This window comes from Salmo salar, unplaced genomic scaffold, assembly GCF_965601325.2.
Source record: "Salmo salar unplaced genomic scaffold, fSalSal1 ptg000206l, whole genome shotgun sequence".
In the NCBI taxonomy this organism is placed as follows: Eukaryota; Metazoa; Chordata; class Actinopteri; order Salmoniformes; family Salmonidae; genus Salmo; species Salmo salar.
In genome coordinates this window covers 1,545,001-1,562,500 of record NW_027675329.1, presented here as the reverse complement: position 1 = coordinate 1,562,500, position 17,500 = coordinate 1,545,001, and the positions used below count along the sequence as shown (strand labels likewise).

The following is a 17,500-nucleotide window of genomic DNA, read 5'->3' as shown; positions in this document are numbered from 1 at the left end:
AAGAGATAAACTGTATGGGTTTATATCTCTCTTGCTCCTCCCTGTGGTCTTCTGTGGGAACTACATACCTCATTCACCACACTTGATAGGCTCATAATCTGAGGTAGCAACTGAGTCAGAGCTACAAATCAATGATCTCCACCTATCCATTAGGTTTACAACTCAGTGAACCTGCGCAGCATTCTCTCTATTTGATGTCTACGAACCAACAGATTTCAACGATTATCATATTACCCAGCAGCCATTTAGAAACAAATAAAATAAGGTTATTTCTTTTTTTTCTTTCTTCTGACTGTTTAAATCGGCCACATCTTGAAAAAGAGAACAGGGACGTGCGATTTGTTGAGAATTTACACCTTTTAATATATAAAAAAAATATATATATACAGTTAACCATGACCAGAACATGTTTAACGTTTGAAGGCTTTGCGCCAACCATCCCTGTAGGTCATTACAATCTATAACCAGGTGAACAGTGAGCTTCCTCACCAAGTTGCTGTAACCTAGTTAATAATAAGTTACCTGAGGTAAACCTACAAAGATGGTTAATAATAAGTTACCTGAGGTAAACCTACAAGGATAGTTAATAAAAGTTACCTGAGGTAAACCTACAAGGATAGTTAATAATAAGTTACCTGAGGTAAACCTACAAGGATAGTTAATAATAAGTTACCTGAGGTAAACCTACAAGGATAGTTAATAATAAGTTACCTGAGGTAAACCTACAAGGATAGTTAATAATAAGTTACCTGAGGTAAACCTGCAAGGATAGTTAATAATAAGTTACCTGAGGTAAACCTACAAGGATAGTTAATAATAAGTTACCTGAGGTAAACCTACAAGTTTAGTTAATAATAAGTTACCTGAGGTAAACCTACAAGGATAGTTAATAATAAGTTACCTGAGGTAAACCTACAAGTTTAGTTAATAATAAGTTACCTGAGGTAAACCTACAAGGATAGTTAATAATAAGTTACCTGAGGTAAACCTACAAGGTTAACGCGGGCTGGAAGAGAATTACTTCAAAACGACAGCAAACAGCTGGGACATATAGTAATATTATATATATATATAATATTATATCACTGGGCTCCTCTGTGCTAACAAACCCTGTGTACCACCCCTCCCCTGTTTAACCTGTTGGGTCTAGGGGGCAGCATTTGCACGTCTGGATAAAAAAAATGTACCCGATTTAATCTGGTTACTAATCCTACCCAGTAACTAGAATATGCATATACTTATTATATATGGATAGAAAACACTCTAAAGTTTCCAAAACTGTTTGAATGGTGTCTGTGAGTATAACAGAACTCATTTGGCAGGCAAAACCCTGAGACATTTTCTGACAGGAAGTGGATACCTGATGTGTTGTATTGACTTTAAACCTATCCCATTGAAAAACACAGGGGTTTAGGAATATTTTGGCACTTCCTATTGCTTCCACTAGATGTCACCAGCCTTTACAAAGTGTTTTGAGTCTTCTGGAGGGAGATCTGACCGAACAAGAGCCATGGAACGATGATGTCCCATTAGACACCTGGCGCGCGAGTTCATGTTGGGTACCCTCGTTCCAATACGTTATAAAAGAGTATGCATTCGTCCACCTTGAATATTATTCATGTTCTGGTTAAAAAAGGCCCTAATGATTTATGCTATACAACGTTTGACATGTTTGAACGAACGTAAATATATTTTTTCCCCTCGTTCATGACGAGAAGTCCGGCTGGCTTAGATCATGTGCTAACAAGACGGAGATTTTTGGACATAAATGATGAGCTTTTTTGAACAAAACTACATTCGTTATGGACCTGTGATACCTGGAAGTGACATCTGATGAAGAGAATCAAAGGTAATGGATTATTTACATAGTATTTTCGATTTTAGATCTCCCCAACATGACGTCTAGTCTGTATCGCAACGCGTATTTTTCTGGGCGCAGTGCTCAGATTATTGCAAAGTGTGATTTCCCAGTAAGGTTATTTTTAAATCTGGCAAGTTGATTGCGTTCAAGAGATGTAAATCTATAATTCTTTAAATGACAATATAATATTTTACCAATGTTTTCTAATTTTAATTATTTAATTTGTGACGCTGACTTGACTGCCGGTTATTGGAGGGAAACGATTTCCTCAACATCAATGCCATAGTAAAACGCTGTTTTTGGATATAAATATGAACTTGATAGAACTAAAAATGCATGCATTGTCTAACATAATGTCCTAGGAGTGTCATCTGATGGAGATTGTAAAAGGTTAGTGCATCATTTTAGCTGGTTTTATGGTTTTGGTGACCCTGTCTTTGACTTGACAAAACATTACACACAACTCTTTTAAATGTACTGTCCTAACATACTCTAAATTTATGCTTTCGCCGTAAAACCTTTTTGAAATCGTAAAACGTGGTTAGATTAAGGAGAAGTTTATCTTTCAAAGGGTGTAAAATAGTTGTATGTTTGAAAAATTTGAATTTTGACATTTATTTGGATTCAAATTTGCCGCTCTTGAAATGCACCTGCTGTTGATGGAGTGCACCACGGGTGGCACGCTAGCGTCCCACCTAGCCCATAGAGGTTAATGTAGATGTTTCTAGGTATCAAAAGGAGAAGTTAAGGTAACTTGAGACTTGTTGAATGATCATATGTTATACTGTATGGTAATATAAAACACACCTATTCACATTAATTACACACACACACACATTGTCAAAGCAACTCTTTGTAAACTTTGGTGTCCCTGATTTCTGCTTCTGTAGAACTACAGCTGATATTTAATATGACCAAGTCAGTAATGATGGTGGTCTTTGACTTAACTTGAATTAAGACTTATTCTTAGTCATATTCTTCACAGCAGTCAACACTCACATTTTCTAAGTCCAGGTTTCATTCTGTTCTCTCCACCATGTTCCACACTGTAGCGGTAAGCAGAAGAACAGACAGTCATTGAGGGATACACCTGAACTCACACACACACACACACACACACACACACACACACACAACTTCAAGCGAATGTTTGTCTGTGTGTGTGTGTCCAGTGTGGGTGTTTGTCTTAACTAGCCTGAAAAGTCAAACATGTCTGATATGAACATTGACATAAACCCTCCACATACTTGAGTTTCTCCAGTCTGCAGTGTGGATCCTCCAGTCCAGCAGAGAGCAGTCTGACTCCTGAGTCTCCTGGGTGATTGTTACTCAGGTCCAGCTCTCTCAGGTGTGAGGGGTTTGACCTCAGAGCTGAGACCAGAGAAGCACAGCCTTCCTCTGTGACTAGACAGCCTGACAGCCTGCAAAGAGTCAAATCATATTAAAACCACACTGCTATTCTTTGGTGGTGAAAATAGTGGCAGTATATTTCTTCAACATATTCAGATACATCAGTGTCATGAAACCTGCCATATCTATTCATAAATTAATGTATCATATTATAAATTACAAATTATCAAAGTTTTGCCTGCAGATAGAAACATGTATAGTACAAATATTTGAGTAGACTGACCAGACCAGTTTAAAAGCAGTATCAGTCAAAAGACAGACAGTGAGGTATCAGATTTAGATTGTATTGAGTATACAGTCCACACCATATCTATTTTGACAGTGAACCTAACATTTTAAATGTGGCTCTAAACTCCAACATTTTGGATTTCAGATCAAATGTTTCATATGAGGTGACAGTATATAATGCCACCTTTTATTTGAGGATATTTTACATACAGTTGAAGTCAGAAGTTTACATATACCTTAGCCAAATGCATTTAAACTCAATTTTTACAATTCCTGACATTTAATCCTAGTAAAAATGGAGGTAACATTGACGCATTTGCAGTTTGTTTTGGTTGTGTTTTGCCCAATAATAAAATGGTGGATGATGACTGGATAATTTTCTGTCTAAGTGAGTAGATAACATGTTTCTAAACACTACTAAATGAATCCTGATAACATGATTAATACAAATCATGAATGAATCATGAATAATAATGTGTGAGAAAGTTACAGAAGCTACAACAAAACATGCTAACCTCTCACCATTACCAATAACAGAGGTTACAACAAAACATGCTAACCTCTCACCATTACCAATAACAGAGGCTACAACAAAACATGCTAACCTCTCACCATTACCAATAACAGAGGCTACAACAAAACATGCTAACCTCTCACCATTACCAATAACAGAGGCTACAACAAAACATGCTACCCTCTCACCATTACCAATAACAGAGGCTACAACAAAACATGCTACCCTCTCACCATTACCAATAACAGAGGCTACAACAAAACATGCTACCCTCTCACCATTACCAATAACAGAGGCTACAACAAAACATGCTAACCTCTCACCATTACCAATAACAGAGGCTACAACAAAACATGCTAACCTCTCACCATTACCAATAACAGAGGATACAACAAAACATGCTAACCTCTCACCATTACCAATTTATTTATTTATTTCACCTTTATTTTAAAAGAAATAAAAAAATAATTAACCCCAATGAGTCGTGCACAACACGTGTCCAAATTAAGCACCTCACATTGTGGTTACTCACTACATGGTAGATATTCCCTCAGCGAAGTATGGCAGTTCCATGCAGGTTTCCTCACCAAGTCCAAGGCAGCACAGCTACCCATGCAGACAGTACTCCTTAGTAACCGATATCCCCATGGCAACACAGCTACCCATGCAGACAGTACTCCTTAGTAACCGATATCCCCATGGCAACACGAACTCGTTAAGCTTCCCAAGCAATTATCTCCCGGTGTCACACGATGCTAGGCTAACCTCTAGCTGGCTAATACCTCCACGACGAGACGGTAGCTTCAGTCTTTACTAAGTTAACTAAATTATAACAACTCTTTTATTAAATAAAACATGTATTTCCCTTCATGTCTTAGTAGCTATGGGTTTTGTTGTAGTTCTGTCGTCTTCTTTTATAATTTTTCTTCACCAACCGTCCTGAGGTAAAACGTCCATCCTTTCATCAACGTCTTTTTCCCTCCCGTTAACCAGGTCAACTCCCATTGGCCACAACTTAACAAGCGACCTTATTGGTCAAAACTTAAACTTCAAAGTAAAACAAACTATTCACTTATACATTAAATAAATATTTCTTCAAAAAGTATAATGCATTAACAACATTACAGTTTAGGAGCAATTCAGTCATCTTTTAAATATAATACCAATTAATTATAACAAATAAACTCAATACTTGGTTCAAACAAGGGTATTACAGAAACATACAGTCAATAATACAGTAGAATAATAAGTCTATATACAATGTGAGCAAATGAAGTGAAATAAGGGAGGTAAAGGCAAAAAAAGGCCATGGTGGCAAAGTAAATAAAATATTGCAAGTAAAACACTGGAATGGTAGATATGCAGTGGAAGAAAGTGCAAAGTAGAAATAATGGGGTGCAAAGGAGCTAAATAAATAAATAAATACAGTAGGGGAAGAGGTAGTTGGGCTAAATTATAGATGGGCTATGTACAGGTGCAGTGATCTGTGAGCTGCTCTGACAGCTGGTGCTTAAAGCTAGTGAGGGAGATAAGTGTTTCCAGTTTTAGAGATTTTTGTAGTTCGTTCCAGTCATTGGCAGCAGAAAACTGGAAGAAGAGGCGGCCAAAGGAGGAATTGGCTTTGGGGGTGACCAGAGAGATATACCTGCTGGAGCGCGTGCTACAGGTGGGTGCTGCTATGGTGACCAGCGAGCTGAGATAAGGGGGGACTTTACCTAGCAGGGTCTTGTAGATGACCTGGAGCCAGTGGGTTTGGCGACGAGTATGAAGCGAGGGCCAACCAACGAGAGCGTACAGGTCGCAGTGGTGGGTAGTATATGGGGCTTTGGTGACAAAACGGATGGAACTGTGATAGACTGCATCCAATTTATTGAGTAGGGTATTGGAGGCTATTTTGTAAATGACATCGCCGAAGTCGAGTATCGGTAGGATGGTCAGTTTTATGAGGGTATGTTTGGCAGCATGAGTGAAGGATGCTATGTTGCGAAATAGGAAGCCAATTCTAGATTTAACTTTGGATTGGAGATGCTTAATATGAGTCTGGAAGGAGAGTTTACAGTCTAACCAGACACCTAGGTATTTGTAGTTGTCCACATATTCTAAGTCAGAACCGTCCAGAGTAGTGATGCTGGACAGGCGGGCAGGTGCAGGCAGCGATCGGTTGAAGAGCATGCATTTAGTTTTACTTGTATTTAAGAGCAGTTGGAGGCCACGGAAGGAGAGCTGTATGGCATTGAAGCTCGTCTGGAGGTTAGTTAATACAGTGTCCAAAGAAGGGCCAGAAGTATACAGAATAATACCAATAACAGAGGGGGTCTGATCTTTGTGCCTCTGTAAATTTCTCATTCATCATCATTAACGATTCATTCATGATTATTCATAATCATGGTAGCATCCACATGAATGTAGAAGTGTTCAGAAACATCTTCTATTCTTACTGACAATACAAGTGAAGTGACTCCAAAATGACAGGACATTATTCACCGTTCAGTTTCTATTAGGAAAAACATCTTCCAAAACACAACCAAGACAAACTGCAAATGCATTCAACAAGTTTGTAGAATCACAAGCTTGATGTAATCACTGCAGGCATGGAATATGGTACAACTACTAAACTTATGACTACTTTAATACAATATAAGTGAATTTGTCCGAATATGTACAACTTTTTCAAATGGGAGAACTAAATACATAAAGTGCTTTCCTTTCTTAACAGTAACACAGCTATGTATGAAAATACCCTCAAATAAAAGGTCACATTCTGTACTGTCACCTAATATGAAACATTGTATCTCAAATCCAAAATGCTGGAGCATAGCACCACATTTAAAACTGTAAGCTTCACTGTCCAAACACATATGGTGTGGACTATGTGTGTCTGGTAAACACATGTGGATCTGGTGAACAGTTATCACTTGTTGACCAACTACAGGAATACTGACCTCAGAGTCTCCAGTTTACAGTGGGGATTCCCCAGTCCAGCAGAGAGCAGCTTCACTCCTGAATCCTTCAGGTCATTGTTACTCAGGTCCAGCTCTCTCAGGTGTGAGGGGTTTGACCTCAGAGCTGAGACCAGAGAAGCACAGCCTTCCTCTGTGACTAGACAGCCTGACAGCCTGCAAAGTGTCAAATCATATTAAAATCCCACTGCTATGCTTTGGTGGTGAAAATAGTGGCAGTATATTTCTTCAACATATTCAGATATATCAGTGTCCTGAAACCTTCCATATCTATTCGTAAATTAATGTATCATCATTAAAAATGACAAATGATCAAAGTATTGCCTGCAGATAGAAACATATATAGTACAAATATTTGAGTAGACTGACCAGACCAGTTTAAAAAGCAGTATCAGTCAAAAGACAGAGAGGTATCAGATTTAGATTGTATTGAGTATACAGTCCACACCATAGCTATTTTGACAGTGAAGCAAACGTTTTAAATGTGGCTCTGTACTCCAACATTTTGGATTTCAGATCAAATGTTTCATATGAGGTGACAGTACATACTGTCACCTTTTATTTGAGGGTATTTTAATACATACAGTTGAAGTCAGAAATTTACATACACCTTAGCCAAATACATTTAAACTCAATTTTTACAATTCCTGACATTTAATCCTCGTAAAAATCCCCTGTCTTAGGTCAGTTAGGATCACCACTTTATTTTAAGAATGTGAAATGTCAGAATAATAGTAGAGAAAATGATTAATTTCAGCTTTTATTTCTTTCATCACATTCCCAGTGGGTCAGAAGTTTACATACACTCAATTAGTATTTGGTAGCATTGCCTTTAAATGGTTTAACTTGGGTTAAACGTGTCGGGTAGCCTTCCACAAGCTTCCCACAATAAGTTGGGTGAATTTTGGCCCATTCCTCCTGACAGAGCTGGTGTAACTGAGTCAGGTTTGTAGGCCTCCTTGCTCGCACACGCTTTTTAATTCTGGCCACACATTTTCTATAGGATTGAGGTCAGGCTTTTGTGATGGCCACTCCAATACCTTGACTTTGTTGTCCTTAATCCATTTTGCCACAACTTTGGAAGTATGCTTGGGGTCATTGTCCATTTGGAAGACCCATTTGTGACCAAGCTTTAACTTCCTGACTGATGTCTCGAGATGTTGCATCAATATATCCACGTAATTTTCCTACCTCATGATGCCATCTATTTTGTGAAGTGCACCAGTCCCTCCTGCAGCAAAACACCCCCACAACATGATGCTGCCACCGCCGTGCTTCACAGTTGGGATGGTATGATGGCTGTGTGGTCCCATGGTGGTTAGACTTGCGTACTATTGATTGAACGTGTTACCTTCAGGCGTTTGGAAATTGCTCCCAAGGATGAAGCAGACTTGTGGAGGTCTACAAAAAATTTTTCTGAGATTTTGGCTGATTCCTTTTCATTTTCCCATGATGTCAAGCAAAGAGGCACTGAGTTTGAAGGTAGGCCTTGAAATACATCCAAATTATGTCAATTAGTCTATCAGATGCTTCTAAAGCCATGACATAATTTTCTGGATTTTTCCAAGCTGTTTAAAGGCACAGTCAACTTAGTGTATGTAAACTTCTGACCCACTGGAATTGTGATACAGTGAATTATAAGTGACATAATCTGTCTGTAAACAATTGTTTCAAAAATTACTTGTGTCATGCACAAAGTAGATGTCCTAACCGACTTGCCAAAACTATAGTTTGTTAACAAGAAATTTGTGGAGAGGTTCAAAAACACGTTTTAATGACTCCAACCTAAGTGTATGTACACTTCCGACTTCAACTGTATGTGATTGACGATTAAAAATTAAATTCTGATGATGCCATGATTAAGAAAAATCATGAATAAATCATGAATCAGAATGAGTGAGAAAGTTACAGAGGCTACAACAAAACATGCTAACCTCTCACCATTACCAATAACAGAGGCTACAACAAAACATGCTAACCTCTCACCATTACCAATAACAGAGGCTACAACAAAACAGCTAACCTCTCACCATTACCAATTACAGAGGCTACAACAAAACATGCTAACCTCTCACCATTACCAATAACAGAGGCTACAACAAAACATGCTAACCTCTCACCATTACCAATAACAGAGGCTACAACAAAACATGCTAACCTCTCACCATTACCAATAACAGAGGCTACAACAAAACATGCTAACCTCTCACCATTACCAATAACAGAGGCTACAGCAAAACATGCTAACCTCTCACCATTACCAATAACAGAGGCTACAACAAAACATGCTAACCTCTCACCATTACCAATAACAGAGGCTACAACAAAACATGCTAACCTCTCACCATTACCAATAACAGAGGATACAACAAAACATGCTAACCTCTCACCATTACCAATAACAGAGGCTACAACAAAACATGTTAACCTCTCACCATTACCAATAACAGAGGCTACAACAAAACATGCTAACCTCTCACCATTACCAATAAAGGAGGCTACAACAAAACATGCTAACCTCTCACCATTACCAATAACAGAGGCTACAACAAAACATGCTAACCTCTCACAATTACCAATAACAGAGGGGGTATGATCTTTGTACCTCTGTAAATTTCTCATTCCTCATTATTCACGAATAATTCCTGATTATTCATAATCATGGTAGCATCCACATGAATGTAGGAGTGTTCAGAAACTTATTCTATTCTTACTGACAATTCAAGTGAAGTGACTCCAAAATGAAAGGACATTATTCACCATTCAGTTTCTATTCGGAAAAACATAATCCAAAACACAACCAAGACAAACTGTAAATGAATTCAACAAGTTAGTAGAATCACACGCTTGATGTAATCATTGCAGGCATAGAATATGGGACACATCACTAACTTTTGACTAAATTAATTTGTCCAAATGATTAAGACTTCTTCAAATGGGAGAACTAAACTCAGCAAAAAAAGAAACGTCCTCTCACTGTCATTTGCGTTTATTTTCAGCAAACTTAACATGTGTAAATATTTGTATGAACATAACAACATTCAACAACTATGACATAAACTGAACAAGTTCCACAGACATGTGACTCACAGAAATTGAATAATGTGTCCCTGAACAAAGGGGGGTCAAAATCAAAAGTAACAGTCAGTATCTGCTGTGGCCACCAGCTGCATCAAGAACTGCAGTGCATCTCCTCCTCATGGACTGCATCAGATTTTCCAGTTCTTGATGTGAGATGTTACCCCACTCTTCCACCAAGGCACCTGCAAGTTCCTGGACATTTTTGGGGGGAATGGCCTTAGCCCGCACCCTCTGATCCAACAGGTCCCAGATGTGCTCAATGGGATTGAGATCCGGGCTCTTCGCTGGCCATGGCAGAACACTGACATTCCTGTCTTGCAGGAAATCACGCACAGAACAAGCTGTATGGTGGTGGCATTGTCATGCTGGAGGGTCATGTCAGGATGAGCCTGCAGGAAGGGTACCACATGAGAGAGGAGGATGTCGTCCCTGTAACGCACATCGTTGAGATTGCCTGCAATGACAACAAGCTCAGTCCGATGATGCTGTGACACACCGCCCCAGACCATGACGGACCCTCCACCTCCAAATCGATCCCGCTCCAGAGTACAGGCCTCGGTGTAACGCTCATTCCTTCGACGATAAACGGGAATCCGACCATCACCCCTGGTGAGCCAAAACCTCGACTCGTCAGTGAAGAGCACTTTTTGCCAGTCCTGTCTGGTCCAGCGATGGTGAGTTTGTGCCCATAGGTGACGTTGTTGCCGGTGATGTCTGGTGAGGACCTGCCGTACAACAGGTCTACAAGCCCTCAGTCCAGCCTATCTCAGCCTGTTGCGGACAGTCTGAGCACTGATGGAGGGATTGTGCATTCCTGGTGTAACTCGGGCAGTTGTTGTTGCCATCCTGTACCTGTCCCGCAGGTGTGATGTTCAGATGTACCAATCCTGCACAGGTGTTGTTACACGTGGTCTGCGCTGCGAGGACGATCAGCTGTCCGTCCTGTCTCCCTGTAGCGCTGTCTAAGGCGTCTCATAGTACGGACATTGCAATGTATTGCCCTGGCCACATCTGCAGTCCTTGTGCCTCCTTGCAGCATGCCTAAGGCATGTTCACGCAGATGAGCAGGGACCCTGGGCATCTTTATTTTGGTGTTTTTCAGAGTCAGTAGAAAGACCTCTTTCATGTCCTAAGTTTTCATAACTGTGACCTTCATTGCATTTACATTTACATTTAAGTCATTTAGCAGACGCTCTTATCCAGAACGAATCACAAATTGGTGCATTCACCTTATGATATCCAGTGGAACAACCACTTTACATTAGGGCATCTAAATCTTTTAGGGGGGGGGGGGGTTAGAAGGATTACTTTATCCTATCCTAGGTATTCCTTAAAGAGGTGGGGTTTCAGGTGTCTCCGGAAGGTGGTGATAGACTCCGCTGTCCTGGCGTCGTGAGGGAGCTTGTTCCACCATAGGGGTTCCAGAGCAGCGAACAGTTTTGACTGGGCTGAGCGGGAACTGTGCTTCCTCAGAGGTAGGGGGGCCAGCAGGCCAGAGGTGGATGAGCGCAGTGCCCTCGTTGCCTACCGTCTGTAAGCTATTAGTGTCTTAACGACCGTTCCACAGGTGCATGTTCATTAATTGTTTATGGTTCATTGAACAAGCATGGGAAACAGTGCTTAAACCCTTTTCAATAAAGATCTGTGAAGTTATTTGGATTTTTACGAATTATCTTTGAAAGACAGGGTCCTGAAAAAGGGATGTTTCTTTTTTTGCTGAGTTTAGATGCATAAAGTGCTTTCATATCTAAATGGTAAAAAATACAGTCTTGGCCAAAAGTTTTGAGAATGACACAAATATTAATTTTCACAAAGTCTGCTGCCTCAGTTTGTATGATGGCAATTTGCGTATACTCCAGAATGTTATGAAGAGTGATCAGATGAATTGCAAATAATTGCCAAGTCCCTCTTTGCCATGCAAATGAACTGAATCCCCCCAAAAAAGTCCACTGCATTTCAGCCCTGCCACAAAAGGACCAGCTGACATCATGTCAGTGATTCTCTCGGTAACACAGGTGTGAGTGTTGACGAGGACAAGGCTGGAGATTACTCTGTCATGCAGATTGAGTTTGAATAACAGACTGGAAGCTTCAAAAGGAGGGTGGTGCTTGGAATCATTGTTCTTACTCTGTCAAACATGGTTACCTGCAAGGAAACACGTGTCGTCATCATTGCTTTGCACACAAAGGGCTTCACAGGCAAGGATATTGCTGCCAGTAAGATTGCACCTAAATCAACCATTTATCGGATCATCAAGAACTTCAAGGAGAGCGGTTCAATTGTTGTGAAGAAGGCTTCAGGGCGCGCAAGAAAGTCCAGCAAACGCCAGGACCGTCTCCTAAAGTTGATTCAGCTGCGGGATCGGGGCACCACCAGTACAGAGCTTGCTCAGGAATGGCAGCAGGCAGGTGTGAGTGCATCTGCACGCACAGTGAGGCGAAGACTTTCGGAGGATGGCCTGGTGTCAAGAAGGGCAGCAACGAAGCCACTTATCTCCAGGAAAAACATCAGGGAGAGACTGATATTCTGCAAAAGGTACAGAGATTGGATTGCTGAGGACTGGGGTAAAGTCATTTTCTCTGATGAATCCCCTTTCCGATTGTTTGGGGCATCCGGAAAAAAGCTTGTCTGGAGAAGACAAGGTGAGCACTACCATCAGTCCTGTGTCATGCCAACAGTAAAGCATCCTGAGACCATTCATGTGTGGGGTTGCTTCTCAGCCAAGGGTGTGGGCTCACTAACAATTTTGCCTAAGAACACAGCCATGAATAAAGAATGGTACCAACACATCCTCCGAGAGCAACTTCTCCCAACCATCCAGGAACAGTTTGGTGATGAACAATTTCTTTTCCAGCATGATGGAGCACCTTGCCATAAGGCAAAAGTGATAACTAAGTGGCTCTGGGAACAAAACATCGATATTTTGGGTCCATGGCCAGGAAACTCCCCAGACCTTAATCCCATTGAGAACTTGTGGTCAATCCTCAAGAGGCAGGTGGACAAACAAAAACCCACAAATTCCGACAAACTCCAAGCATTGATTATGCAAGAATTGGCTGCCATCAGTCAGGATGTGGCCCAAAGGTTAATTGACAGCATGCCAGGGCAGATTATAGAGGTCTTGAAAAAGAAGGGTCAACACTGCAAATATTGACTCATTGCTTCAACTTCATGTGATTGTCAATAAAAGCCTTTGACACTTATGAAATGCTTCTAATTATACTTCAGTATTCCATAGTAACATCTGACAAAAATATCTAAAGACACTGAAGCAGCAGACTTTGTGAAAATTAATATTTGTGTCATTCTCAAAACTTTTGGCCACGACTGTATATGTATGAATACCTTTAAATAAAAGGTGACATTCTGTACTGTCACCCAATATGAAACATTCTATCTCAAATCCAAAATGCTGGAGCATAGCACCACATTTAAAACTGTAAGCTTCACTGTCCAAACACATATGGTGTGGACTATGTGTGTCTAGTAAACACATGTGGATCTGGTGAACAGTTATCACTTGTTGACCAACTACAGGAATACTGACCTCAGAGTCTCCAGTCTGCAGTGGGGATTCCCCAGTCCAGCAGAGAGCAGCTTCACCCCTGAATCGTTCAGGTCATTGTTACTCAGGTCCAGCTCTCTCAGGTGTGAGGGGTTTGAACTGAGAACTGAGATCAGAGAATCACAGCCTTCCTCTGTGACTCCACAGCCTGACAGCCTGCAACGAGTCAAATTATATTAAAATCACACTGCTATTATTTGGTGGTGAAAATAGTAGCAGTATATTTTTTCAACATATGAAACCTTCCATATCTATTCGTAAATTAATATATCATCATTAAAAATGACAAATGATCAAAGTATTGCCTGCAGATAGAAACATGTATAGTACAAATATTTGAGTAGACTGACCAGACCAGTTTAAAATCAGTATCAGTCAAAAGACAGACAGTAAGGTATCAGATTTAGATTGTATTGAGTATACAGTCAACACCATATCTATTTTGACAGTGAAGATAACATTTTAAATGTGGCTCTAAACTCCAACATTTTGGATTTCAGATCAAATGTTTCATATGAGGTGACAGAATATAATGTCACCTTTTCTTTGAGGATATTTTCATACATGTCTGTTTCACCATTTAGAAAAATGAAAGCACTTTATGTATCTAGTCCCCCTATTTAAAGAAGTCATAAGTATTCTGACCAATTCACTCATAGTGTATTAAAATTGTCAAAAGTTTTGTATTTGGTCCCATATTCCATGAAAGCAACGACTACATCAAGCTTGTGACTCAAACTCGTTGGTTCCATTTGCAGTTTGTTTTGGTTGTGTTTTGGGTTGTGTTTTGCCCAATATTAAAATGGTGGATGTTTTCTAAGTGAGAAGATACATGCTGGAGTATAGCACCACATTTAAGACTGTAAGCTTCACTGTCCAAACACATATGGTGTGGACTATGTGTGCCTGGTAAACACATGTGGATCTGGTGAACAGTTATCACTTGTTGACCAACTACAGGAATACTGACCTCAGAGTCTCCAGTCTGCAGTGGGGATTCCCCAGTCCAGCAGAGAGCAGCTCCACTCCTGAATCCTTCAGGTCATTGTTACTCAGGTCCAGCTCTCTCAGGTGTGAGGGGTTTGACTCCAGAGCTGAGACCAGAGAATCACAGCCTTCCTCTGTGACTAGACAGCCTGACAGCCTGCAAAGAGTCAAATTATATTAAAATCACACTGCTATTCTTTGGTGGTGAAAATAGTAGCAGTATATTTTTTCAACATATGAAACCTTCCATATCTATTCGTAAACTAATATATCATAATTAAAAATGATATGAGGATATTTTCATACATATCTGTTTCACCGTTTAGAAATGAAAGCACTTTATGTAGCTAGTCCCACCATGTGCAGAAGTTATAAGTATTCTGACCAATTAACTTATAGTGTATTAAAATAGTCAAAAGAGGCCAAAGGGGGTGAATACTTTTGCAAGCCACTGTATATACATAAAATTCTTTCATTTCTAAATGGTAAAACATGAATACTCTCAAAAAAAAGGTGACATTCTGTACTGTCACCTAATATGAAACATTCGATCTCAAATCCAACATGCTGGAGCATATCTCCAAAATGTAAACTGTAAGCTTCACTGTCCAAACACATATGGTGTGGACTATGTGTGCCTGGTAAACACATGTGGATCTGGTGAACAGTTATCACATGTTGACCAACTACAGGAATACTGACCTCAGAGTCTCCAGTTTACAGTGGGGATCCCCCAGTCCAGCAGAGAGCAGCTCCACTCCTGAATCCTTCAGGTCATTGTTACTCAGGTCCAGCTCTCTCAGGTGTGAGGGGTTTGACTCCAGAGCTAAGACCAGAGAAGCACAGCCTTCCTCTGTGACTCCACAGCCTGACAGCCTGCAACGAAATCATCATGACTTCACAAACACACTGTTAATTTAACACCAGTAGTGTAGAAGGACAACGGTAGATGCATTTGGTTCATATTCCCAAATAACATATATATTCATCTTCTGTCTCCTAGAATTGTATGGTCATATTGTAATACTAGATTGAATATCTGATTCAATATGTTATGCAATATAATATTATATACATATTGTAATACATATAATATTTCTTCCTGATGATTAGTTCTTATATGTCATTTTATGTACTCACAGAACAGCTCTGGAGGCTTTGACCACTGGCAGCAGCCTCAGAAGACCTTCCTCTGATCTGGAGTATTTCTTCAGGTCAAACACATCCAGCTCCTTTTCTGAAGTCAGCAACACAAAGACCAGAGCTGACCACTCTGCAGGTGACAGGTTGGGTTTTGAGAGACTTCCTGAGCTCAGGTAGCTTTGGATCTCCTCCACTAGAGAATGGTCATTCAGTTCATTCAGACAGTGGAACAGATTGATGCACCTCTCTGGAGAGGGATTCTCCCTGATCTTCTCCTTGATGTACTTGACTGTTTTTTCATGGGTCTTTGAGCTGCTTCTTGTCTTTGTCAGTAGATCTCGTAAGTGCTTCTGATTGGACTGCAGTGAGAGTCCCAGAAGGAAGCGGAGGAAAAGGTCCAGGTTTCCCATCTCACTGTGTAAGGCTTTATCCACAGCACTCTTGTAGAAAGAAACTTCAGACTTGTCTCTGAACAGCGCAGAAAGGTTCCTGGACGTTGATTGCGGTTCGGCCATTAGATTCTCATTGTTGTTGATGAATGAGAGGAACACATATACAGCAGCCAGAAACTCCTGAATGCTCAGATGAACAAAGCAGTACACCTTGTCTTGGTACAGAACACATTCCTCTTTAAAGAGCTGTGTGCACAATCCTGAGTACACCGAGGCTTCATTGACATCAATGCCAGCCTCTTTCAGGTCTTCTTCATAGAAAATCAGATTGCCATTCACAAGCTGTTGAAAAGCCAGTTTTCCCAGTGACAGAATGCTCTCTTTATTCCAGTGTGGACCTGTCTCTTCTTCCCCAAGATACTTTTCATCCTTCTGTTTGGTATAAAACTCCACAAGGTGTGTGTACATCTCAGTCAGAGTCTTGGGCATCTCTTCTCTCTTATGTTTCAGCATGTGTTCGAGGACTGTTGCAGAAATCCAACAGAAGACTGGAATGTGGCACATGATGTGGAGGCTCCTTGATGTCTTTATGTGTGAGATGATTCTGCTGGCCAGGTCCTCATCACTGAATCTCTTTCTGAAGTACTCCTCCTTCTGTGGGTCATTGAACCCTCGTACCTCTGTCACCTGGTCAACACACCCTGAAGGGATCTTATTGGCTGCTGCAGGTCGGGTAGTTATCCAGAGGAGAGCAGAGGGAAGCAGATTTCCCTTGATGAGATTTGTCAGCAGAACATCCACTGAGGTTGACTCTGTGACGTCCCAACAGATCTTGTTCTTCTGGAAGTCTAGGGGCAGTCGGCACTCATCCAGACCATCAAAGATGAACACAACTTTGTACTTGCCGTAGTTGGAGATTCTTGATTGTTTGGTTTCCATTGAAAAGTGATTAAGAAGTTCAATCAAAGTGTGTTTGTCCCCTTTCATCAAATTCAGCTCCCGGAAAGGGAATGAAAATATAAATTGGACATCCTGATTTGCTTTTCCTTCAGCCCAGTCCAGAATGAACTTCTGCACAGAGACTGTTTTTCCAATGCCAGCGACTCCCTTTGTCAGCACAGTTCTGATAAGTTTGTCTTGTCCAGTTAAGGGTTTGAAGATGTCGTTACATTTGACTGCAGTCTCTGGTCTTGCTTGTTTCCTGGTTGTTGTCTCAATCTGTCTCAGCTCATGTTCATTATTGACCTCTCCTGTTCCACCCTCTGTGATGTAGAGCTCTGTGTAGATCTTATTGAGAAGTGTTGGGTTTCCTTGTTTAGCGATCCCCTCAAATACACATTGGAACTTCTTCTTTAGATT

At 40.5% G+C, this 17,500-nt stretch overlaps 1 protein-coding gene across 1 annotated transcript in view; it reads right to left on the bottom strand.

Moving 5' to 3' along the window:
• Positions 1–15,292: 15,292 nt before the first annotated feature.
• The window catches only part of LOC145867094 (NLR family CARD domain-containing protein 3-like), a 2,885-nt gene continuing 677 nt past the window's right edge, over positions 15,293–17,500 (bottom strand). The window contains exons 2-3 of the mRNA XM_082971140.1: positions 15,747–17,500; positions 15,293–15,482 (exon numbers count right to left, since the gene is read on the bottom strand). The exon at positions 15,747–17,500 is cut by the window's right edge and continues 38 nt beyond it. Coding sequence (XP_082827266.1) covers positions 15,293–15,482; positions 15,747–17,500 — 1,944 coding nt within the window. The remainder of the gene's footprint in view (positions 15,483–15,746) is intronic.